The following is a 26632-nucleotide window of genomic DNA, read 5'->3' on the forward strand; positions in this document are numbered from 1 at the left end:
TCAGACAAATTTGCAACAACATGCAGGACTCTCCTTTCCAAAGAGCACTCAAGAGTACATTTTGAAAAGGAGTCTTTTGTATTGATGGGGAAAAGTTATTCTTTGCAGATACTGCTATTCAGTTCTTTCAATTTTATCTCACTGCAAAAGCCTGTAAGGCAACTACTTAATTTACCTGCCATAACTTCAAATATAATTCTGTCTTTATATTTTAACTGGGGAACAGGGAGACCCTCAGCTGGATATCAAAGTAAGGTTTTGATTCTTTGGATGTTCAGTTAGACCCAATATTTTACAAGACAATATAAAAATAAACAACTTTTACTTCAGTCACTCTTACCTTAAATATTTTTAAGTTGTTCTGTGCTTCCTGTAATAAGCTTTTCAAGGCAAAGTGCATTCTCTGTTTACTTCTAAAGAAAAACACATTTGCAATGTTTGAACAAGTAGTCTACTTACTTTACCTTTACAATAATCCTAGAACTCAAAGGCATACTGTGTATGATGGTCATTGATACTGACCACATTCATTACACACGTTGCTGTTTAACCTAAAGTCAGTGCAAAGACAGAAGGAATATCATGACAGAGCAAACAGGTGTATATAGCTAAGCTCTTCCTAAGTCTCATGTTTTGACATCTAAAGCTATGTGCAGTAATTGCAGAACTAATGCCGAATCATTTGAAATTTTAATTCATAAGTGTCAGGAACAGCAAATATTTTGTTAAGATCACAAAACTATCAGTACCAAAGACAGCTAGTCAGTCAGATTGTGGTAGTATTAGAGTGACTAGCAAATTGCACATCATGAATGACAGGGTGGTGGGCAGGGGCAGAGCACCGCCACCCAGTGCCCCACGGTGCTGCCGCTCCACCTCCGGCCCCTTGAGCCCTCCCCACCCTCCCACATCTCCCCCACCTCCTGCCTCTGGCCCTGTGCACCCCCACACACCCCCACGGGCCCCCCCCCCAAATTCAATCAGCTATTAGATAAAAGCACCAAAAAAGGCCTACTGAAGTGTCCAATCTATACAGATGTTGGGCAAGCTGGGTCCTACTAGCACAATGCCTCTTCTGGGCATGTGCTAGGCTTGGCGCAGGGGCATGCAGATTTTAAAGTAAAGGGCTGGGGGGCAGCCAAAGACACATAGTTAGCCATGTTAATGTGAAATCAAGCAGAAGGCAGCGTACATTTTCACCTTATAGAATAAATGAAATAGGTAAGTAGGGTAGCACAAGCTTTGATGAGCAGGAGCTTTGATGAGCAGGAGTTAATCAGATGCTGTAAAAGTATGCCCTTTCACAGCATCCAATGACATAAGCATTATCACGTGGAAGCTTGTGCTATCTGTATCTATGTTGGTTAGGGGTGCACCAACAAAGATTTCCTTGGCCGATACCAATGATCAATTATTAACCAGCCACATTAGCCAATACAGATCCAATAGCCAATTTACAGGAATGCAGCCTGGCAGCTTGGAGAGCAGTGTCCAGCTGGTAAATCTGTGGGGAGAAAGGGGCAGGGGGAGGGAAGGGGCGTGTGGGGTGGGGTAGATTGAGGCCCCCACAGTGAGGGAAGGAGTGGGGCAGGGGTAGGTGCTGCCCAGCCAAGGCAGCGAATGTAACCCCGAAGAAGAACGACGGAGCCATGGGTGGCTTGTCTGGGGAGGCATGGGGGGGGAGGGCTCCCCACTGCTGAGCGCACCCCCAGGGGAGGCATGGCAGGCATATGCCCCCCGGATTTGTGCGCAGCTGGCTGCCCACTGTGGACTCAGGGCTGGGGGCTACACCGGCCTCCTCCTGATGGGGGTGGGGGTGGAAGTGAAACTGGGAGGGGTGGCTACAGGATGGGCTATAGCCACCCCAAAACTCCCTGTAGCCACCCCTCTGTAAGAGCGCGCCGGTGTTTGCGCAGGCATTCGCACCAGTGGGCAGGTAGGAAGGGTCAGGAGAGAGACTCCTGTACAGGTAAGGCGTAGACACCAGACAGATCTACAAACAGCAGCTTAGAATGGTGTCGACGAGTGCTGCTAGGGCCTCTGCCCAGGGGGCCAAGCCTACCCGGGGCTGGTCTGAGGCCTCCACCCAGACTGAGCCCATGGGGGAGCTGATGTCCCCCTTCCTCCTGGCCTGCGGGGGATCCCTAGCAGGGCCGGGGGGGGCAGAGATTGGGGGCCCCCACACCTGTCCGGCAGGTGCCCGTCTTAGGGCTCTGGAGGCGCAGGTGAGGGAGCTCCAGGAGGAGGTTAGCAGGCTGAGGGGTATCAGGGAGGCGGAGGATGAAATTGACGGCTATTTCCTTTCCCTGCAGGACCAGGCACCTAAGGAAGAAGCAGCCCGGGGAATGCCTTCCACAGCAGAGTGGCAGACGGTCACATCCAGGACCGGAGCTGCTTGCAGCGAACAGGTACCAGTTCCTCCAGTCCGACTGGAGAACAGGTAGGAGGCCCTGGCGACCCTGCAGGAGATGGAAGGGGAGGAGGACACCCTTGGGCAGGAAGCAACACCACATTCTACATGCTCCGAACAGGTCAAGAGATCCAAGCAGACCCAGAGGAGGAAGTGATGAGTGCTCGTCATAGGCGACTCCATCCTGAGAGGTACGGAAGGACCCATCTGTCGCCAGGACCCCTCAACACGACAGGTATACTGCCTGCCCGGAGCAAAGATTCGGGATGTGACGGAAGTAATCCAGGCCAGGATCAAGCCCACCGATTACTACCCCATGGTCCTAGTCCATGTGGGCACTAATGATGCGGCCAGGAGAACCCCCGATCACCTGATGGCAGACTACAATGCTCTGGGCGGCGTGCTGAGGGAGTTCGGTGCACAGGTGGTTTTCTCTTCCATCCTACCAGTGAGCGGAGGTGGAAGATGGCATGAGAACTGCATCAGAGAGACCAACTGGCGGCTTCGGCAGTGGTGTCTCGAGGCAGGCTTCGGCTTCCTGGACAACGACCCGCACATCACGACGAGGGACATGCTCAGCTGGGATGGGCTTCACCTGTCCCCCAAAGGTAAGCGTGTGTTTTCTTCTAGGTTGGCGGATCTCCTCTGGTGGGCTTTAAACTAGGCTCGTCAGGGGGAGGGGAAGATGAGGGCGGGGAAAGCTGTGGACCACCAAACCATGTGGCACCCACAAGGACAGCCCAGCCTGAAGAAGGAGAACATTGGGAACCTGCAAGCCATGGGGCGGCCAGCACTACAGCACAGGTAAGAAACGAGGAGGTAAGAAATAAGGGGCCCCTTGGGACTCGGAGCGGGGAGGCAGCAAAGGCACCTGTCGCAGGGCTCAAGTGCCTATATGCTAGGAGCATGGGGAACAAGCAGGATGAACTAGAGCTCCTGCTTGCACTAAACACCTATGACTTAGTAGGGCTAACGGAAACCTGGTGGGATTCATCCCATGACTGGGCGGTACATATTGAGCGTTATAGATTGTACAGAAAGGACAGGGTGGGGAAAAAAGGGGGAGGGGTTGCGCTCTATGTCAATGAGCAATATACGTCGACCCTCATCAAGACGGAATCCAAGGATGAGGAAGTAGAAGGATTGTGGGTTAGGCTACATGGGGGGCGAGGAGAAAGGGATTTGGTGGTAGGGGTCTGCTACAGACCCCCACATCAAGGGGAAGAAATAGATACGGGGCTCCTGAGGCAGCTCTCGGAGACCATAAAAGCTAAAGAGGCGGTAGTCATGGGGGACCTAAACTACCCAGACATCTGCTGGGAGTCACAGACAGCAAAGTCCCACCACTCACGCAGGTTTCTAACCTGTGTACAGGACCTCCACCTGACACAGGAGGTACATGGTCCCACTAGGGGGAATGCCATACTGGATCTGGTATTGGCAATGGGGGATGACATGGTAGGGGACTGTAGCAGGACACTAAGGTGCCTGCTACTGAGAGAGCACGGAAGACTCCTCAGGTGCTGGTTCCCAAGGCAACAGGAGCCAGCAAACGACTCACACCTGCCAGGGGTCAGCTGGCTATAAGAGGCAAGACCTGGCTCGTATGAGGAGGAAGGGAGCTGAGACCAGAGGCAGTTGCTGATGGGCATCTAAGATAGTAGGAGTTCCCTACCAACAGGGAAGGATGAGGAAACTCCTGGCCAGAAGAGAGAGAACCTGAATGCCAGAGCAGCATTGGTCACCGTGGTAGGAGAGAAAACCCGTTTGTTTAACACTGGTGGTTTGGACGAGGCTATAAGGGGATGGAGGAGGCCTCATAGGGGACTCATGATAGAGTGAGGACCCCAGCCCCAGTGAGGGCACGGAGTTCGGGGGTATAGACCCCAGCTCCACAGAAGAGCCCGGTGAGAAGGGCAGCACTGCAGAGGGAAGAGCCCGGTGAGAAGGGCAACCTTGCAGAGGCAAGAGCTCGGTGAGAGGGCAGCACTGCAGAGGGAAGAGCCCGGTGAGAAGGGCAACCTCGCAGAGAGGGAAGAGCCCGGTGAGAGGGCAGCACTGCAGAGGGAACAGCCCCCAGGGAGAGGGGCAGCCTTGCAGAGAGGGAAGAGCCCCCCCCCCCCCCCCCCCCCCCCAGTGAGGGGGCAGCCTCGCAGAGAGGGAAGAGCCCCAGTGAGAGGGGTGGCATATAGAGAAGGCCTGCAAGGCCTAGACACGCCGGACACCCGGAGCAGGAGAACTGTGGCCAAGTGGAGGAGAGGCAGCCTCCCTACAAAAAAAACATATCATCAAAGTCGTGGCGGGCGAGAATAGGAGGTTGCAAATCTGAAGCTTGGCACAGTAGAGGAGGCGGCAAGGGCTAGCACGGCGACCCTGCGGTCCCTCCTGCTACAGGGACCTACAGATCGGTGGCCATCTGGGGGACAGTGATCACCTAATAATAAAATTCACTGTAAGATGTTGAGTGGGTAAGGTAACTAGTAGGGTGAAAGTGCTAGACTTTAGGAAAGCTGATTTCAATGAACTCAGGCGATTAGTCAAGGACGCACTGCAGAGTAGGAGATTTGAAGAGATGGGAGCCCAAGAAGGGTGGCTGTGCCTTAAGGAAACGATCCTTCGGGCACAAAGCGAGACGATCCCAATACGAGGAAAAAGAGGGAAAGGGGCCAGGAGGCTTCCTTGGCTGACCAGAGAAATCCAGGGCAGCCTAAGGGCCAAAAGGGGAGCACATAAAAAGTAGAAACAGGGAGAGATCACCAAAAATGAATATACCTCCTCTGCTTGCGCTTGTAGGGAGGCAGTTAGACGGGCCAAAGTTACCATGGAGCTGAGGATGGCATCCCAAGTAAAGGACAACAAGAAATTGTTTTTTAGATATATAGGGAGTAAAAGGAAGGCCCAGGGAGGAATAGGACCCCTACTAAATAGGCAGAAGCAATTGGTGACGGACAGGGGGGACAAGGCTGAACTCCTCAACGAGTTCTTTGCCTCAGTGTTCCTAAGCGAGGGGCACGACAAGTCTCTCACTGGGGTTGTAGAGAGGCGGCAGCAAGGCGCCAGACTACCATGCGCAGACCCTGAGATGGTGCAGAGTCACTTGGAAGAACTGGATGCCTTTAAGTCGGCAGGCCCGGATGAGCTCCATCCGAGGGTGCTGAAGGCACTGGCCGATGTCTTTGCAGAGCCACTGGTGGGAATATCTGAACGCTCGTGGTGCACGGACCAAGTCCCAGAGGACTGGAAAGGGGCCAATGTGGTCCCCATCTTCAAGAAGGGGAGGAAGGAGGACCCGGGCAACTATAGGCCAGTCAGTCTCACCTCCATCCTTGGCAAAATCTTTGAAAAAATTATCAAGGCTCACATTTGTGAGAGCCCAGCAGGACAAATTATGCTGAGGGGAAACCAGCATGGGTTCGTGGCAGGCAGATCGTGCCTGACCAATCTAGTCTCTTTTTATGACCAGGTTACGAAACGCCTGGACACAGGAGGAGGGGTGGATGTCGTATACTTAGACTTCAGGAAGGCCTTCAATACGGTATCCCACCCCATACTGGTGAACAAGTTAAGAGGCTGTGACTTGGATGACTACACAGTCCGGTGGGTGGCGAATTGGCTAGAGGGTCGCACCCAGAGAGTCGTGGTGGATGGGTCGGTTTCGACCTGGAAGGGTGTGGGCAGTGGGGTCCCGCAGGGCTCGGTCCTTGGACTGATAATCTTCAATGTCTTCATCAGTGACTTGGACAGAGTACACTTCACTCCCTTGTCCAAGTTTGCAGATGACACAAAGCTATGGGGAGAAGTGGACACGCCAGAGGGCAGGGAACAGCTGCAAGCAGTCCTGGACAGGTTGGACAAGTGGGCAGAAAACAACAGAATGCAGTTCAACAAGGAGAAATGCAAAGTGCTGCACCTAGGGAGGAAAAAATGTCCAGCACACCTACAGCCTAGGAAATGACCTGCTGGGTGGCACGGAAGTGGAAAGGGATCTTGGAGTCCTAGTGGACTCCAAGATGAACATGAGTCGGCAGTGTGACGAAGCCATCAGAAAAGCCAATGGCACTTTATCGTGCATCAGCAGATGCATGACGAATAGGTCCAAGGAGGTGATACTTCCCCTCTATCGGGCGCTGGTCAGACCGCAGCTGGAGTACTGCGTGCAACTCTGGGCACCGCACTTCAAGAGGGATGTGGATAACCTGGAGAGGGTCCAGAGAAGGGCCACTCGTATGGTTAAGGGCCTGCAGACCAAGCCCTACGAGGAGAGACTAGAGAAACTGGACCTTTTCAGCCTCCGCAAGAGAAGATTGAGGCGACCTTGTGGCTGCCTATAAGTTCATCACGGGGGCACAGAAGGGAATTGGTGAGTTTTTATTCAGCAAGGTGCCCCTGGGGGTTACAAGAAATAATGGCCACAAGCTAGCAGAGAGCAGATTTAGACTGGACATTAGGAAGAACTTCTTCACAGTTCGAGTGGCCAAGGTCTGGAACGGGCTCCCAAGGGAGGTGGTGCTCTTCCCTACCCTGGGGGTCTTCAAGAGGAGGTTAGATAAGCATCTAGCTGGGGTCACCTAGACCCAGAACTCTTTCCTGCAGGGGGTCGGACTCGATGATCTATTGAGGTCCCTTCCAACCCTAACATCTATGAATCTATGAATCTCTCTGTGCTGCTGCCCGCCCCTCCCGCAGCCCCAATGCAGCACCCCCCCCCATGAAAAAGCCAGCACAGCCTCTTGCCCCGAGCCCACAGCGGGCAGCCAGGCAGACAAAACCGGGGGGCATGTGCTTCCCCCAGGGGTACGTGCAGCAGCAGGGAGCTGCCCCCCACACACACCATTCCCTCCACACGAGCCACCTGTGGTTTCATCCTGCTCCTGGCAGGGTCACATTCACTACCCTACTTGGGCAGCACCTCCCCCTGCCCAATTCCCTCACTGCAGAGGCCTTGATCTGCCCCCCGCCCCCCCCCCTTTCCCCTCCCCAACAGACTTACTGGCTGGATGCTGCTCTCCAAGCTGCTGGGCTGTATTCTTGGCCATGTGCATACTGTGGCTGTGCACATGCACACAGAATTTAAATCGGTGAAATTATCTACTACACCAGCCAAAAAAGCTGATTGCTGATAATGTTATTTTTAGAGGTGCACTGATACATTGGTCTGATATTGGATCAGCACCAATATAAAGAAAATTTAATACATTGGAAATCAGCCATATCAGGCTGATAATTTGGCCGATAAATGGCCCGTGCCCATGCGCAGTGTAGCACAGGCAGCAAGGAGCACAGCCTGGCAGTGTGGAGAGCTCTCTCCAGCTGGTAGGATAGATACATACTAGCCAATGCTAGTCTGGTGAGGGGGGAAGGAAGAGATGTGGGGGGTGGGGGGCAGATCAAGGGAGTTCCAGCCTGCAAGTGACCGGGGGGAGTAAGAGGAGGGAGGTCAGGAAGGGGGCACCACATGCATGTATATCACGGGCGGGCAATTATTTCAGGTGGAGAGCCGCTTACTGAGTTTTGGTGACCCATCGAGGGCCGCATGATAGGCAGCCAGGGGCAGATAAATATTAATTTTCTAAATTTTTTAGGAGCCCCGCGGGCCAGATAGAATGGCCTGGTGGGCTGCATCTGGCCCCCATGCCACATTTTGCCCACCCCTGATGTATATGCACATAGCTGCCAGGCAGCCTGGAAACCAGTTTATGCAGGTAAGTGTGGCAAGGGGGGGATTGAGGACCAAATAAGGAGGGAGTTAGGCAGGGCTGGGGCTGTGGCTGGGACTGTTGCCCAGCCGGGCAGTGTTTGGGGTTTGCAGCCCAGGGCTGAAATGTGCAACTGTAGGGCCCAGGGCAAGCCACAGCTGTGGGTGACTCATCAAGGGGTTGCGGGTGGTGGGGCTGGCTCCCCACCGCTGCATGCACTCATGGGAGGGTTAGGGGGCCACATTGCCCCCAGATCTGTGTGTGGGCTGCCTGCTGCAGGCTTGGGGCTCCCTGCCCTGCTACCTTCCCCCCAGGGCCTCCATGGCCCAGTGGGCAGGACCCAGTGCAGCAGGGCAGAGCAGGGCCAGGTGAGGAAGCTCCTTGCTGCTGCAAGCCCTGCACCGCCCTGGTGAGGCGCCTCCTGCCTGCCTGGCAGCACCAGCGGGCACAACTCTGTGCTGGCATCCACACTACTGCCGGGCAGGCAGGGTGTCACAGGGCTTGCAGCAGCAAGGAACTTCCCCACACAGCCCTGCTGCATTAGGGTCTGCTTGCTGGGCCACAGAGACCCCAGGGGGAGGGCAGCAGGGTGGGGATGCTGAGTCTGCAGCGAGCAGCCCACCCCCACCAGGGGCTCCTCTCCAGCCGTGCCACCTGCAGGGGAGGGGGACCTGGGCTCTGTGTTCTGCTCCCTACTCAGGCCACAGAAGCAACAGCCACTTCCTGCAGGTGGCAGCCAGGGCTTGGGTGCTGCTGCTGTGGAGGGCAGGTGGCTGCAGACCCAGGTCCTTGGCCCCATAACCATGGCAGCTGGGGTCCCCCTTTGGTAGGGGGCTGTGGGTTGGGGTGACTGTCACCAGCAGGCTGTGTGTGGAGAGTGAGGGGCACCAGCAGGGCCAGGGGACTGTGGCTTGGGCATGAGGAGCCTGGACCTGCATCCTAGTGAGTGAAGGGGGTAGGGGGAGCTCTGATTTTCAATGATGAAAAACCCAAAGTCAAAAACCAAAATTAATAGGTATTCAGAATGTATTGTATTATAGTGACTGAGGCACTGGTAAGCTTTCAAACTGTAAATATATCAATAAAACATTATGTCCAAATGATCCACACACACACACACACACACTATATCTGTTAGGGCTGTGCAAAATTTCGCTATGTGTTTAGTTTCAAAGCTGTTTCGCTGTGTTTTGAGCTTGAAACAACGAAATAGAAACAAAACAAAAGGTTTCGAAACAGCTTTGAAACAAAACAAAGGTACTCAAAACATTTCAAAAGTTTTAAAATGTTTTGAGTTTCGAAGCTGGACTTGGCTTCAGCGCCAGTCCCAGCCGACAGCAGCAATCTGCTGTCATCCTATGCGCAGATCTGGGGAACCGCATTCCCTGGGAGGAGTCCGGCACAGTCCCACAGTCCTCCCATGGGTGCAGGCCCCTGGGTTGGCACACCAGATGAGAGGAGGCTGCCACTGCCACCTGGGACCGGTGCTGGGTGCAGCCTATGCCAAGTGCTGGGAAGACTGCAGCTGCCGCTGGCCCACCCATGCAGCAACTGTCATCCCATGCATAGATCTGGGAGCTGCACCCCCGGGAGGGCTGCAGGGCTCTGCCTGACTTCTTCTGGGGGTGTGGGACACCGGATCTGTACACTGGATGAGAAGAGGTTGCTACTGCCACCTGGGACTGGTGCTGGGTGCAGCACAAGGAAGATTGCTGCTGCTGCTGCCACTGTCCCAGGCAGCGGCAGCAGCCTCCTGTCATCTGGCACACAGATCTGGGGGCCCACACTCCTGGGAGGGCTGTGGGGCTGTACCAGACTCCTCCTGGGGGGTGCAGGAACCCGGATCTGCGCGCCGGGTGAGTAGAGGCTGCTGCTGCCGCCACCTGGGACCACTGCTGGGCACAGCACCGGGAAGACTGGCCCCAGGCAGCAGCCATAGCCTCCTGTCATCTGGCACGCAGATCCGGGGACCCGCATCCCTGGGAGAAGTCAGGCACAGCCGCTGCTGGCAAGTGTCACAGGTTTTGCTATGAACAGTCTGAGGTGCAGTTTCTGAGAAACCTCTGCACCTAGGTCCTTGAAACCTGTCACCCTTCATGCCCTCAGAAGGGGCTACCATCCCTGCAATTTTCATCTGAATCACGCAAGAAATTACAAAGTTTTAAGCATTTTCATGATTCCCCATTATAGCCTATGGGCGAAACGGCAAAACACATCAAAACAGTGAAACAGTTTTGAAAAAACAAAATGGAACAGTGCTTTGAAATGGAACAAAATGACAAAGTGAAACACCGTCCCTTTGAAATGGTGAAACAGAAGTTGAAACAAAACAGTGCTGTTTTGCACAGCCCTTATTATCTATATTTATAGTGGATTTGGAGTTTTTAAACAGAGGATCTGCATTTTTATCAGAGCATTTGCAATTTTAAACAGGGAAAACCAGGATCCCTGCTCATTAGATAACTGATCTCTGAATTCTCCCCAGGGGTGAAAGGTACAAAAGATCCTCCTCCCTTTTAATAGGCCTTGATCACCCAGTAATTAGCTTCTTTTCTTCTGCTAATTTGTCTACCTTCTGCCCTTGGGAATTTCATTTTTTTTGTTGTTTTTTAACTATACTGTCTTGGCTCTTACTGCTCAGACCAGATTAAGAATATCCTGTATTCCAAAGCTACACAGTTGATCCAATAAAAAAGTTATCACCGTAAGAAATCCTTGCCTCTAGTCAATCAGCAAATGCATAGGATCAAACAAAAGATTTCCTTACCCTGAGAAGAGATCTAAGGGACAGTATTTACTCAATCGCTTCCATTTTCCATTTGCTACCTGTAGAAAAAAATGCATTACTGGAGATAATCACTAAGGCTGCTTGCAGACATGGGAAAAAAAAACATGAAGCATGCTTTAAACTCAGCAAGCTCCCACACCGAGCCCAGCACATGCCCAGAAGAGGCAGTGTGTTAGTGGGGGGTTTTGGCACTTTTATCTAATAACTGAATTGATTGAATCAGTTTTATCTAAAAGTCCCAAAAAGCCCCACTGAAGCTCCCACTCTATATAGATGCTGCAAAGCCTGCTCAAACAAACACTGCTTCTTTCAGTAAAGCACATGCTTTTTCTCCATGTCTGCATGCAGCCTATAAATTCTTCTATATTACTACAACAGTACATTTATGCAATTCACCTCTGTCTGGCTTTAAGCCACCTGGTACGTTTTAAACAGGAGTAAGGCAGCCCCCTGCTGGCCAAAGGTAGTAGATCTAAAAGGTTTAGTCACCCTCAACTCAACTGCATAATATTCAAGGAGAAAGTCTCTCATACTGGTAAAATTCTGTTACCTTGCACTCTATGCATGAACTGTCATATGATGTTTTAAGAATATATTAGTACATGCACAGATTAGTGGTCAAGTGAATGATTTGGGTGGGTTTTGCACACTAATATCAAATTACTTCCATATTTGATGGAACTGTATGATTTAACAAACAGTTCAGCAAGTCAACAGCAGAAATAGTCAAAGCAAATCACTACACTCTGAGGCAGTAACTCAAATATGCAAGCACCTACTCTATTAACTCTCTCAGAGAAATAAACAACCCTACAGTTTCGACAGGTAAACAAGGATTTTAACAGAAGTAATAAAATTAAGCACACAGTCAACTCAATCATCAAATGGGAGCAGACTTAATGTGTTAACGATTTACCTTTAGATGCTGATGCATGCAGTAGCGGCACACTTTATGCTTTATCTCTTGTGAAACGTGGCTGGAGAAGGGAATGAAGCCGCATTTTGGCTACAAAAAGCAAACATTTTTTTCAATGTGGATTTATAGCACTCCTTATAAACATTCCTTTCCAGCCCTAATCTGTCTAAACAAAGGTGATTAAAGATTCAGAAAGGCACATCTGCCTATGTGTTTTTCCCCTATTATCTTATAAAGCCCTTTTAAAAAACGCACACAAAATAATGTATAAAAAAGCCTAGGAGGATTTTGGCTTCTCCATTCCCTAGAAAGATCAGAAATACTCATGGTCTATTTATTGGAGAACCATAGTAGTCAGCTGGGAGTTTTGTTCCTTATACTGAAAGATGCATTTAAATACTGAGCAAAGAAAGCTTGGTCTCAAGTGTTTGGGTGTATACATGATTAAAGTCAAGCTCATGGGACACAAATAGGTTTAATCCAAGATTAAATACATTTTAGGATGTTTTAACTATTTGGCCATTTTTTCCAGAGGCAGGCAAAGATTGAGGGGGTGGTGAGGGGAAGGAATTATCCAAACCACCTTTATGCATTGTGAGGAACAGGAACATGTTCTTCTTTTGCAAATTTCTCTTGCAAGTCATTGAATAGTATTTTATGAGGAAGTCAGAGTTTTCTAGTCTCCTTCTTTTTGAACTGCGCAAGTACCACACTGTGTAAACTGCATATTGTTAAACAGAATAGTTGCACGTACCTTTCACTACGGAAATCAGCTTTAATATTTCATAGATTTCATAGACATTAGGGCTGGAAGGGACCTCGGAAGATCATCAAGTCCAGCCCCCCGCCCGAAGGGCAGGAAGTCAGCTGGGGTCATAGGATCCCGGCAAGATAAGCATCCAATTTATTCTTGAAGGTGTTCAATGTAGGTGCTTGAACCACCTCCAATGGCAGGCTATTCCAGACCACGGGGGCTCGGACAGTAAAGAAATTCTTCCTTATGTCCAGCCTGAAACGGTCTTGCAGTAGTTTATAACCGTTTGACCTCATCAGCCCTTGGGGCGCTCTGGTGAACAAACGTTCCCCCAGATACTGGTGGTCACCCCTGATAAACTTATAGGTGGCTATCAGATCACCCCTGAGCCTGCGCTTTTCCAGGCTAAAGAGCCCCAGGGCTCTCAGGCTGTCATTGTAAGGTCTGTTTTCCTGACCTCTGATCATGTGTGTGGCTCCTCTCTGGACTCTCTCAAGCCTCTCCACATCCTTTTTGAATTGTGGAGCCCAAAACTGGATGCAGTACTCCAGCTGCAGCCTCACCAAGGCCGAGTACAAGGGGAGAATGATGTCCCAGGATTTGCTTGAGAAGCATCTATGGATGCAAGCCAGCGTTTTGGTCGCTTTACTAGCCGTAGCATCGCATTGCAGGCTCATGTTCATCTTATGGTCAATCATGACCCGCAAGTCTCTTTCTTCTATAGTGCTAGCCAGCATAGCACCGCCGAGCCTTTCATAGTTTCATAGTTTGTAGGGTCGGAAGGGACTTTGACAGATTATCAAGTCCAATCCCCTACCATGGCAGGAAAGAGCACTGGGGTCAAACGACCCCAGCAAGGTGTTCATCTACCCTCCTCTTAAAGACCCCCAGGGTAGGAGCCAGCACCACTTCTCTTGGAAGTTGGGTCCAGATCCTAGCCACCCTGACTGTGAAGTAGCACCTCCTGATGTCTAATCTAAATCTACCCTCTGCCAGCTTGTGACCGTTATTTCTAGTCACTCCTGGTAGTGCTCGGGGGAACAGGGACTCTCCCAAAGCCTGCTGGTCCCCTCTGACTAGTTTGTAACAGGCCACTAGCTCCCCCCTCAGCCTTCTCTTGTGAAGGCTGAACAGGTTCAGGTCCCTTAGCTTCTCCTCGTAGGGTGGCCCTCCTCTGGACCCTCTCAATGCTGTCCACATCCCTCCTGAAGTGTGGCACCCAGAACTGGATGCAGTACTCCAACTGCAGCCTGACCAGTGCCGCGTAGAGGGGGAGGATCACCTCCTTGGACCTGCTTGAGATGCATCTGTGGATGCATGACAAGGTGCGGTTGGCCTTCCTTACCACGTCCCCACACTGTCAGCCCATGTTCATTTTGGCATCAATAATGACTCCAAGATCCTTTTCTGCCTCTGCACTGACAAGAAGGGAGCTCCCCAGCCTGTAGGTATGCTGCTGGTTCTTCTATTTGAAAAGCACTTAGTACAAACTAGAACTGTAGCTCCTACTAAACTTGTTTTGGACAAGTCAGGTCCTGTACTTTTTGAGGAACTTCTGTCTCATTATTTGAACACTTTGCTACTTATGAAGCAACCAGTTGCTAGAGGTAGTTTTGTTTATTTAACAGCCTTCTTGTATAAGTATAATGTAGTGGATTTAGTTTATCTACATTAAAGTAAAGCTGTTCATACTGTGCCTCATTGGAAGTTACTGGCCAAACTGGAGAGAGAAGATGGGTAATAGACATTGCACAATTGTGAGCCAGATAAGAAGATGCTGAAAAGGAGATTACAAGTTATGTTGAAAGGTGGGTTATGTGACTGGAGAGCAGTTACACGAGTGTCAATGATGCTCCTCAGGGACCAATCTTAAAAGACCTATCCTGTTTAAATATTTTTATTAGTAAACTTGATACTAAAAATAGATGTATCCTCATGAAAACTTAGGAGATGTATCCTCATTTCAAGTAGGAGATGCTGCTAAGATGAATGAAGACCAGGCTCCCTCCATCTTCCCATGTCAATCTTGTAGAATACAACATTAAAAATTTTATGAAATGCAGAGTTATCAACTCAGGAGTCAACAACAGTAAAAAAAATTGCCATAAGATGGGGAAACAAGACTATGGACATCTGAGAAGAAAGGACCCTGGGAGGTACTGGTTAATAAGAGGATGACCAGAGACTGTCAGTGTGATGTGAAGGCTCAAAGGCAGCGATTCTCAACTAGGATGCTGCACACCCTGTTTGCTGCAAGATTCTTTTAAGGGTGATGCATGCTTTTAAGGAGGTAAGCGGACACACAGCCCTGCCTGGCCCCAGTGCAAGGAGGTAAGCGCATGCTTATCCCTGCCCATGCCCTGTGCGAAGAAATAAGCACTGTAATAAATAAGATTTTTAAACAGGGTGCTGCTCAATTCAATATAGTTATGGAAGGAATCTCAACCTTTTTAGACTCAAGGCACCCATCAGAAAGTGTCAGTTCTTAGTTTTTGCTCATTTTTACTGTAGAAAAATAGTAAAGCAATCTCTCTGCAAAGAACTCAGGAAGACCACAACAGGTCAGAATGTTTTTAACATTATGGAGTCCTATTTGAAATCTCTAGGTTTATCTTGAGAATCATATTTGTACACTGAGCAGTACTATCATTGTGTGGAACCCCTGAAAAGATCTCGGGGTACCCTGGTTGAGAATCACTGTTCTAAGGCATAGGGGTATGTCAATTAGGCCCCCTCTACAAGTTACAGCAGGGGTTGTCAGCCAGGGGTACATGTACCCTTGGAGGTACTTGTGAAGGCCCCAAGGGGTACACAGCAGCAGCACAGAGAAGCAGGGGCACTTCCGTTTTGCCACGGGCATGGGTGCACCAACCAAAAAAGGTTGAAAACCCCTGTGTTATAAGTATCAAGCAATTAGTTGCTTAATTGCACAATTACCTTGAGACCAGCTACACTAGCAAAGTATTTATTACAGGATAGAAAGTTCCAGCCAGTTATAAAGTTAGACTTCGAAAATGCATACTAACTATAGCTGGCTGCCATCAAGTTTTAATTTGCATGTGTAGCAGGGTGTCCCCTGTGACTGGGAGCCCCATCAGCTGTGGGCTCCCAGCCACAGGGGTGCATCTTGCCAAGCCGGACAACTGCTGAGAATTCACAGCCTCAGAAACTATAGACTCTGGGACACAGCAGCAGTTGTAGGTGCTGGGTCCCTTCAGTATGCCTCCCAGTGCCAGGACTCAGCTGTGTCCAAGCAGCTGCAAGGCGTGGCAACAATCTCTGTGCACTAGGGGATGTGAAATCCCTGAGGTGGGAAGGTCTTTGCAGCTGCACCTCTCAGCCATGGGGGTGGGTGGAGTTGTCCCTACAGCTGGAAGCCCCTCAGCTGAGGGGGCTTCCAGCTGCAAGAGTTTGCTTTTTGCCATTGTAGGGATCCTGAGCCCAGGATCAGACTTCCACAGCACCAGCAATGGGGTCTAATGTGCAATTCCACAATCACACCTTCTGCCATACACATGACATGGTAGGAGGGGCAACTGAGTGAATAGTACATTAGATCCCACTGCACCTTTACTTGCATGTGTAGAAGGGACCTTAGAGACAAGGAGATACTAGTAGCATTGTACCAGGCATTAGTAAGCCCCTATTTAAAATACTGTGCAGTTCTGGTTACCAGTGTCCCAAAACATGGGCGACTGGTGCCACCTGAGTCAGGGTTCCCCAGTGGCACTTCACCTGGTGGCCCCACTCCCCAGCTGGCACTTTCAGGGGGAGCACCACACTCCTGCCTGCCCCCCCTGCCCATCGCCTAAGCAGGGAATGCTGCCTGTCAGGGGGTGCACCAGTGCTCTCAGGGAGTACATATGTACCCCTGTGCACTCCCTACGCATCGCCACCATTCCAAAACATAACAAAAAAACAAAAAAATGAAGTGCAACATGTTCATAGAAGGACTAAAAGGGTTAAGAGGAGAAAAATCTTTTCTTATGGAAGACAGTGTTAAGGAGCTCAGTTTTTTTAGTTTAACAAACTAAGACAGAGAGGAATATGATCACTTTTACAAATACACTTATGAGGTGAATAACTGGGAGGGAAAAGTGCCATTTAGGCCAGAAAACAACCAAAAAACCACCAGCAAAAGATCAACTGGGTATGAATAAATATAGAATAGAAGTTAACAGATCTTTAGGTATGAGAAAAATGAAGTGGGTTTTACTACAAAACACAAAACAAGACCTGACAGTCCAGTAAGCCCCTTCTGTCTCATGCTCCTAATGGCAATGTAGTACATTAATTATCTAACTCGATGAGCTACAGAAAACTCATCAGTCTAACTCTTTCCAAATTGACAAAATTCACCTTAATCTCTACACAAAGTATTGGCCGATGTTCCACAAAATGATAGGTCTGCAGCCTGGTGAGGTTAGGAAGGCACATAGCATAGCCACTGAGCGTGTCCAAGTCTTTATCACAGCGAGACTCTGGGGGAAAAACAAAAGAATAAAAACAGGGGAAGTTAACCATGTAAATTTTACACACAGCAGTTACATTGTTCTGCACTCAAAAAAAGGGAAGAATTAAGTGGTAAATGTAGGATGAGGCCATTATTCAAGATTGCTTTTAAGGCTTATAACATTTACCACTCACCCGCCTGCTGCAAATCAAGGCATTATAATCAGAGACACTTTGGACAAGGATCTACAGGAAGCAGGGGTGTAGGTTGTAGCTGTGTTGGTCTAAGGACATAGGCAGACAAGGTTCTTTGGGTAAATCTGATCTCTTTTATTAGACCAACTCAAATAGTTGGAAAAATTCTTCTTAGCAAGCTTTCGGGCACAAACACCCTTTTTCTGCTCATTTTTTTTTGCTGAGGAAGTGTCTGCAGATGGTCTGTACTCTTCCTGGATGGAGTGGTCTTTTGAGTGTAGGCCAAATACATGTAGGGGTCTATTTGGCTAGAACTCATTTCCTTGTGGGATGGTGATCTAGAGGTAATACTACTCTGCTGGCACTTCCTCTAAGTCAGGGGTGTCAAACTCTCCAGGGCCCTGGGCCACATCTGAAATGCAGGAGCTTCTCCCAAGCCCAATCTGGGAGGCCAGCAGCAGCCACAGTGGAACCACATTCAGATGGCAGTGTAGGTCCAAGTCCAGATGGCAGCACAGGTCAGGAGGCATGCAATGGCACAGAGCTCTGTCTGAGTAGAAGCACAGGTCTGAGGGGACTGTCACTGATGATCATATCCATTGGGGTCCGGGGACTCCTAATTCTGCTGCAGGCTATGACGCCCAGCTTCTAGTAGTCTGCTAGGGGAAGGCTGGATGGAACAGTTCTGTGAGCTGGATATACCTGCAACCCCTATTTAAGTCATTAGAAAATGATTTAGCTATATATCATGTCCTCCCCCATTCATATTTGTCCCCTCTTAAGTGATGCAAAAAGCCCACCCAACAACAAACACTGCTGCTGGTATTGTCAGAATATCTTTCTTTAGAAAGAAACTCGATTTTTGTTTCAGACTAAAAGATAGAAACTGTGGAAATCCATACTGTGGCTCCTGAATGCCACTGGTAATGAACTGTGTGACAGTGTTACATGCTTTAGTCATGCTTCTAAAAGACAGTTCATGTTTCTATTTATTTTTCAAAGAACTTTAATTGCCACTTACCAACTATGCTATCACAATTCATGTACAGTATAAAATTATGGCTATTCTTAAGTGTATTATCTGCCACACTATTTCTATTACTAAAGAAAGTAACAGAAAAATCATTTCCAGAAATTAAAAGGATGCATACTTAGAGAGACCCTTAGTAATAGGAGAAGAAAAAAAAATGTGGACTATAATACCCTCCCCCCCTCAATAGTTTCATACACCATTCAGTAACAGCAGATCTGGAAACAAGAACAATCCCCTCATGCCTCAAAATTCCCTACTATTTTTAGTGCATGGTTATACCTGTTGCCCTCATTCTTTCTCAGTCACTGAAGCTCCTTTAGAGAGAGGCTGTGCTAAGGTGCTTACCAAAATGTCACACCTTAACTTATTACCACCCTTCCAAAAGCAACTGCTGCCCCAGGACAGTAATGCATAGATTTTTCAAATTTCATAGGATCCTCCGAAACTTCTGCAAGATCCTCTGTAAAAAGGAATTTGCAGATGTTTGACACCACCCTCCACATTTCCCATCCCTCCCATGCCCAAAGGAAATGGTGACTAGGCCAGTCAATGCTTTACTCCTGCTATTTACCTAGAATTAGCACAGAGTTCAAAAGGTAAGCACTTTTTACCCTCTCCCAAAAGAAATCCAGGGCAAATGCTTATTAGCCCCTAAACTCTCTGAGCTGGATTCTTAGTGGAGGGGAAAACTGAAATTATGGGACCAATAACTTAACATTCAGACCTGCCTTTGTTAGGAAAACAATTTCTGAAAGAAAAAAAAATGTGGGAAGAGAATTAGACTGAATAGCCACACCAAAAAACACAGGTTCAAAAACTAACCTTGGAATACAAGCAGCAATTAAGATGGTGACAATTTCTTTATTATGTGCCTTATTATGTGCCTATAAGAAATTATTCCTCTCAAATTGGTTTTAAAGCTTAGATAAAAAAAAAAAAAAAAAGATAAGTCTTACAGAGGGAGCTGGGCTTATTTAGTCTGCAGATGAGAAGACTAGGGATGGATTTGATAGCAGCCTTCAACTACATGAAGGGGGGCTCCAAAGACCTTCTGCACCCTGCAGAGACCCTGTTTAGTTTTTATACAGTGCTTGTCACTCAATATTTCACGCACACAAAAATCACTCTTTTGAATAGCCCTGGGCATTGTGCACTCATCCAGTGTTTCCTTATGCTTCCATGCAAGGGTATAAAGGGCAAGGTAACTATAACCATCCCTTCATTTCCTCACAATTTGAAGCCCATAATGGCTCCAGGACTATTAAAATTGGAGCTGGTGGTCAGGTCAGGATCTCAAGAGTAGTTAGCATAGGGCAGGGGTCGGCAACCCCCGGCACTCATGCCACTAGTGGCACGTGGAGACATTTTTCCCGGCAAACTGGGAGGCATGCAAATAAATTGTTTGTTTTTTTTCTTAAGTTACTGCTCTGGATTCTCCCGTGCAGCCACAAGTCCCAGAGTCGCGGCAGGCACTGGGGTAGAGCCAGGAGAACGCAGGCAGGGAGGCTGTCTGTGCTCTACTGCCCCCGTCCCACGCTCCCAGGCTGCATTCTCCAGCCCGGCTGGCCCTTGGACAGAGCTGCCCAGGCAGGCAGACACCCTGTCTCACCCAGGGCAGCACTGAGGTGCTGAGTGCTGGGGCCGGGCGGTCGGGACAGAGTCTGGGCGGTGTGGGGGGAGGCGCCACAGGCAAGCTAGCCCAGTCGGGCCCTTAGGAAGGCAGGGTCTGGGCGGGAAGTGGGGGCTTCCCCGGGCTCAAGCTGTGGTGGGCAGGCTGGCAGGGGTTCCCAGCAGCACCCATGGTGGGGCCTGGTCCAGCCCACGCAGCTCTGCAGGGATGGGCTGTAGCCACCCTGTACACGTGGGGATGCTGCCTAGCTGGGGCAGGACGATGAGCTCGGGGGTCTTCCCTCTCCAGGATCAGCCTCCCTCCACACTGGGTACAGTGCAGGCATGGCAGAGCCATCCCCGGTGCAGGGTCCTGGCTGCGGGAACCCCCTGGAGCCTGGGAACAGCCACCGCGGCTGCCTCAGCCTGCCTGGGTCCTGGTCTTGCCCACCTGCAGCTCCCCTCAAGGGGCCAGGGCTGGGGCAGGCACTACACAGAGCCACTGCACTGCAGGCTCCCAGCTGGCTCGGCTCTGAGCACCAGCTGCAGCGGCTATTGCCAGAGCCCAGGGAACAGCCTGCAGCTGCAGCTCCCACTCACACTGTACCCGGATGACACAGAGACCAAGCAGGGAGCTCCCTGAGCCCAGCATCCTGCCCCAGCCAGGCAGCATCCCTTCGTGGGCAGGGTGGCTGTGCCCCATCCCTGAGGAGCTGCATGGGCCGGCTAGGCCCCACCTCCAGTGCTGCTGGGCCCCCCACTGTTGCCAGAGTAGCGGAGCCCTGGGGCAGCCCCCGCTCCCCGCCTGACACCAGCTATCCATTTACTGTAAAAAAAAATTGAAAAAAGCAACATTAATGATTATTAATTGTATTAAATATGCAGAACATCCTGCCATTTACGCCCTCTGCCCTAGTTTTGTTTTTGTGGTGTGTCAGCACTCCGGCACCTTACAAGGTAGACATTGTGTTTTTTTCGCCACTCCAGCCAAAAACCATTGCCTACCCCTGGCGTAGGGTAACCCTCTTTCCAGCATGCATCTGTTTCAGTCCCGTTATGGGTGGAGGGCTGTTTGGATCAGTCAAAAAATGTTGCTTTGCAAAATATGACATCTGATCTAACTACCAAGTTATGGCATAATGTTTAACCAAGATCAGTGGCTTCTTCCCGCTGCTGCCTTGAAGATATGTACTGGCACATTCTAGAAGAAAGCTACATAATACTGCCTCTGTTCTGAAACAGATCTTGACATTGGGAACAATTTGTCACCTATGTGATAAGATAGCAATACTTCATATGGTCCAGATACTGTGACTAAATGGCTTTTCAAATGACCAGACATGGTCCAGGAGGAAGAGGGAAAGCTTAAGAAGTTTGGTTCTCTTAAATTAACAGAGCCTAATAGTCATTGGGGAAAACCAGCCCCCAGCAGAATCTGGTCCTGAGCTAGACAGGCTTCCTATTTACTACATATGAGGAGCTGGACATTTCAAAAAACATCTAAGAAAAACAGAAGGAAGCTATTAAGGTAGCCGGTTGGAAAAAATTGATGCCAGGAAAGAGAGTAATGTCCAGCACCATTTTGCAGCTTACAGATATGATTCAGTGACACAGCAAGGCACCTCCTACTCACAATCCATAGCCCACACCCTATCCACATAAAGTAGGCAACTTAACCTATTCAGAGATGGATCCCACTGTTAAAGATGGCTAAGGAAGATCTCGACAGCTATGGCACTCACCCCTCTTCCCCATATAGTTCAGTTTCTTCTTCTTTATGAGGGAAGAAGGTCTACATCTTCCATTTCTCTGAATCATGCCGTAGCCAATAGGACACTGAATTAGACACTTTTTGAGTTGTTTCATAGCTGTACTATCCTATCAAGGTAGACTATCAACATACAGATGCAAAACTACAGGTATCTCCAGAATTTAGTGGGAAATAAGGGGCAGTTTTCAGAATCAGTTTTGGAAATAGGCAGAAGGTAGGACAGAGTGTTAACATACAGACTAGTTGGTTCAGGGAGATATGAAACTTTATAGGTAGCAACTTACTTTGACGGCTTACCAGTTTTGAATTAGGTAGGCTTTATATGTGCGTAAAGCAGGACATATCTATGGCCCTAAGGCTCTGGAAATGTTGTGGGAGGAAGGGGAAGGAAGAAGTGACATCTTTGAAGTGCAATTTTGTAGTAAGCATAGGCAGACTTACTGGTTCAGATAAAGTGTTAAGTGTTAATGCTCCTCAAAGGGTAAGCACAGCACAGCCTTCTTCCTATAAAGGAAGGCAGAGAGAAGTCCTGCTGTGGTGACTACAACCAGAAAACACAGTCTCAAGGAAAAAACAAGGAAATAAGCTGTGTAACAGCAGTTTGAAAAACAGGAGGTTCAAGAAGATATTGTTGAAATACCACGGGGGTGGGTTCTGATCTTTAAAAAGCAGCTAAGTACACAATAAGACCTTTGAGTAACATGGGTGACAGGGTGTACAGAGAAATGGAGAAGAGACAGGTAAGACAAGCCGGTATTACAGTTAGGAGAGCAGCACACTAGCCCACAGTGTGTTAACTGCACCATGTATTTGGGCCCTCATCATCTAGATTTTGCCAAGTTGCCCATATGGAGAATATTTCTATCTAACATTTAAGACTTTTGTGTGGATAGTTCACTATGCAGGAAAAATGCATGAACCTCAAAAGAGCACACAGTCTGTCAGTATTTCTCAACCAGATAACTGGCAAACCATCAAGTCTGATTCTGTTTCATGTCCAGAAAGTCTTGGAGAGACAACACAACAAATTGACATCTGCAATAAAGACAACAGACATCCTTACTGGCAGAGGATCCTTGTCCCATCTAACTTTGAATATTATCCTGGAGATCAGTGGGCAGGCATATAGGAGGCCTTGAATTCATTACTGCAGAAAGGAATCTGGCAATAAATATGACTGCTTTCTATGAGAAGAAAATTTCAGCATTTGGGGTGGCATTCTATTCCTTTCTTGGTCATCTAAGTGTACGGTTACCATACACCCAAGTTTTCCCAGACATGTCCTCTTTGTGATCCCCTGTCCTCTGTCTGGGCAGGGTTTTGCTCTGCCTCTGCTTTTCCCCAGCACTTCTGGCTTGGCTGCTTGGGGTTGGGGGCAGCAAGGAAGGTGAATGTCTGTCGGGGATCACATGCTCTCCACGCAAGCCGCAGCAGCTGCTCTCAAGTGAGAGAGTGAGCAATCAGCAGGGCTGGCGGGGGGGGGGCAGGGCAGGGAGCTGCAGGTCAGGAATGAGAGGCACCGGCAGGGCTGGGAGCAGGGAGGGAGGGCAGGAGGCTGTTGGGCTGGGAGTGAAGGGCACCAGTAGGACTGGGGGCTGTGGGTCAGGAGTGAGGGGCACCAACAGGGCTGGGGGGAGCAGGCCTGGGGCTTAGGAGTAAAAGGAAGAAGCAGGGCACAGGCATATCACTGCCTCCTTCTGACTGCTCAGCACAACGCTCTAACCACCACATCACAGATCTGGCATTATCCAGTGCCTTCTCCAGCATTTAGTAGTTACTGGAAAAAAATGGGTGAAGGGCAGTGTAGGGAGGAAATTTCTGCCTCAGTGGAAATAAGGCACCAGGCTAGAATTAGGGTACCCATCCTGTCAAGCCAGCAGCTACTTCAGTGGGCTCTTTCACTGTCTGTTCTCTTCCTCCTGGACTCACAGATCTCATACCACCTGACTTGTGGCATGATGGTTAGAATGCCATGCTGGGAAGTAAGAGAGGCCCAAGTTCAAACATGCTCTGCGACAGGGAGGCCTAATACCCTAGTCTCCAGTTTCCCAGGCAAGTGCCCTAGCTATTCAGGGCAAAAGCTGGGCAGGCCAGCCACCTCCTCTGGAGTCTTAACACCCACCAGTCCATGTACTTCAGCTGACTGCATTTTTGGGCCACAAATATCACTACATAACCACAAGGGGCACATGCACACACAGACGCATGCACATGGCCAGTGCGCAGTCTACTGCACATGTGCAATGCATATGATCATGTAGCCATCCACACCTGAAGGCTTATGCATCCTGGACTAGACATCCTACCAGCACATAAGAGCTGACAATAACTTGTAGACAGCCAAAAAATTGCTGCTTGGCATACTAGGGATGGAAAAGAATGCCACACTTGGTATTTTTTGATGGTAAAAGTGTCAACTGTGAGAATTCCCCATAAATATTTTCTCTGTGATGGATCTTTGCAGCTAGTACTCAAAAGATCAAGAAGTTTAGAAAACTGTTGCCAATTATTGAAAGATGCAGGGCAAATGGGGTTCTCTGGTGGTGCAATTGTCTCAGTTCCAAAATTAACTGATCTTCTGGCTCCAAAGGCACCTCTCTCAGGTCCCAAGTTCTATCCCTAGCTGTACCTTCAATAAGGAACCAGAATCTTTTGCCTTTAGGATAGGACTTGGGGATATAAACACCACGATTTAAAAAGAACTCCCAATTGTACACCTATGTGGCACTTGTAAACCTATATGGTAGCCAGCCTTTGGCATGTGTGCTGCAAGTGGCACAAATAGCTGCTTTTTGGCATGCAGCAGATCAGTCATGGAGCACAAAGTGGAAGACAGATTAAGGAAAGGGCAGGGGGTAGGAGTGGGTAGGATTATGGGAGTGGCATTTGGTGGGCAGGGGGGTAGGACTTAACTTGAGGCACACTTCCCAGAACAGTTGACCACTACTGCTATAAGGAGATGCATGACAAAACTATACCTCAAAAGAATACTGATTTTTGTACAGGGGATTTCTATCAGACTGAAGAGCCATATGCACCACAATAGATGAAATACTAGAATCTGAAAAATTGCTTCCAACAATCGGAATGAGTCTCTCTGCACAGCCTCTCAAGCATTTTCTGAACAGGCTTGAAAAAGGAAAAGAATGCAGAAAGGAATACTGGCCAAGGAAAGAACACTTCCTATCTTTCAGAAAACAGGTCTTCTTATTCCACCTCCCTCAAGTTTGTGCATCAGTTCTAGTGTGATTAAATTTTATTCAACTCCTAAACATGTAGGACTGTCTCAGATTAAGCAACCCTTATGGCAATGTATCTGGACAAGGAATGAGAAAGTGTAACAAAGCTAAGGTGTCTCCCCCAGGAAGCTGAATGGCAGACTGGAGAGAAAGACAACCGCTTCCCTGCCCTACGGCACAAAATTTCTTTTTCTCTCAAAGGCAGGGAAAATTTCCCTTTAATTTCTTTTCTAGACAAGCACAGTGCAACCAAGTTCCTCCTCCAAGTTATCAGAAACTCTCAGAAGCTGAGGCTTACAGAACAGAATAGCAACAGCAAGGGCTTTCTTTAGTCTAAAAGCAACAGCTGTGGTCCTTTGTTTTAAGAAATGGTAGGAAGGCAGAAGGGATACATTCTACAAATTAACCTAATCTGTTGAGTGTAAACGCTTTCAAGTAGTCAACATAAAGTTCCACAGAGGCAGGAAAAAGACTACTGAAACATATTTACTTTATTACAAGTTCCGTTTCAAGGAAAGAGAACACAATCAAAAAGAAAAAAAAGAACTTGTGTCCATTAAAATACAATGCAAGAATGTCAGCAAGAGAAATATTGCTGGATGCAGGGCTTCAAGAACTGTCACCGAGGTGGGAGGACAGTCACAAGTAAGCTTTATGTCTCTACTGAAGCTTAACTGCTTTTCTATTAGGGGTGCACTAATGAAAATGTTTTTGGCCGATACCAATGGCCAATTATTAACCACCCATATTGGGCTGATATCGATCTGATAGCCAATATACAGCCCTGCAGCTTGGAGAGCAGTGTCTAGCCAGTAAGTCTGTGGGGGGGAAGAGGTGTAGGAGGGCAGATCAAGGCCCCCACGGTGATGATGGGAGTGGAGCTGGGTGAAGGGCAGGGGCAGGCACTGCCCAGCCAGGGCAGGACACAGGACAGAGCTGCAGGTGGCTTTTCCGGTTGGGGGGAGAGGAGGGAGGGGCAATGACTCAGAAACTCATGCTAAGCTCGGGCCTGGTCACAAAAGTTAAAATACAGAATACTGATGCTAACTGCATATTGCAAGAGGATGCGAGTTCATAGCTAGGCAATCTGAGAAAAAAATATAATAACAATAATAGTAATAATAATAATGAGGTATCTCTTCAGCTTATCTTGCTATATTCAGGATGATTTCAGGCAGACTCCTAGTTGTCTGGTGTGTAACCATATGAAATGTCTATCCTTGATTAATTAACATGGTAAATATCTCTTTTGCAATTAACTCGTGTTTACGTGCAGGAAGAGACATTCTTCATACGTGATAGATGTCTCCTCCTGATTGTTTTTCCTGACTGTTAATCAGTTTTTCCTAGCTGTTAATCAGTTTCTTTATATGTTCCAAACTGGATAACTTCTTGTTACTGAAGAAAGTAACTCATTCAAATTAGAAATTTCTGATAACCAGTAATAAGCAGGTTTTTCCTGTCAATTACTGCTTGGGACTCTCTCTTGATTTACACAACTAAAATAATGCTCTGAAGGTGCTAAACTAAGGGTATAAAAATGCAGTAAAACAGCAAACAGCGCATGTGCTTCAAGAGTGAGAAATATCTCTGACACCAGTTGCTAATGTGCCTGACTTACTCGAGAAGTTGAAGAGAAATAGACCACCTCTTTGTCACCTGTTCGGTAAGAAATCATCACCTTATAGCTAATTACTGGACTTTGATTTGGTTTGGGCGCACTTGACTTGATTTTAAATACTTGCAGTAAATAAAGCCTTTCTGTCACTC

The 26632-nt window shown here is 48.6% G+C and overlaps 1 protein-coding gene across 1 annotated transcript in view; it reads right to left on the bottom strand.

Annotated features, from left to right (window-relative positions):
* Positions 1–26632, bottom strand: part of IPPK (inositol-pentakisphosphate 2-kinase) — a 136208-nt gene that overhangs the window by 17168 nt on the left and 92408 nt on the right. The window contains exons 5-8 of the mRNA XM_014595391.3: positions 16924–17045; positions 11811–11900; positions 10874–10932; positions 341–413 (exon numbers count right to left, since the gene is read on the bottom strand). Of these exons, the coding sequence (XP_014450877.1) occupies positions 341–413; positions 10874–10932; positions 11811–11900; positions 16924–17045 (344 nt within the window). The remainder of the gene's footprint in view (positions 1–340; positions 414–10873; positions 10933–11810; positions 11901–16923; positions 17046–26632) is intronic.

The sequence above is a fragment of the Alligator mississippiensis genome, chromosome 12 (genome assembly GCF_030867095.1).
Source record: "Alligator mississippiensis isolate rAllMis1 chromosome 12, rAllMis1, whole genome shotgun sequence".
NCBI lineage: Eukaryota > Metazoa > Chordata > Crocodylia > Alligatoridae > Alligator > Alligator mississippiensis.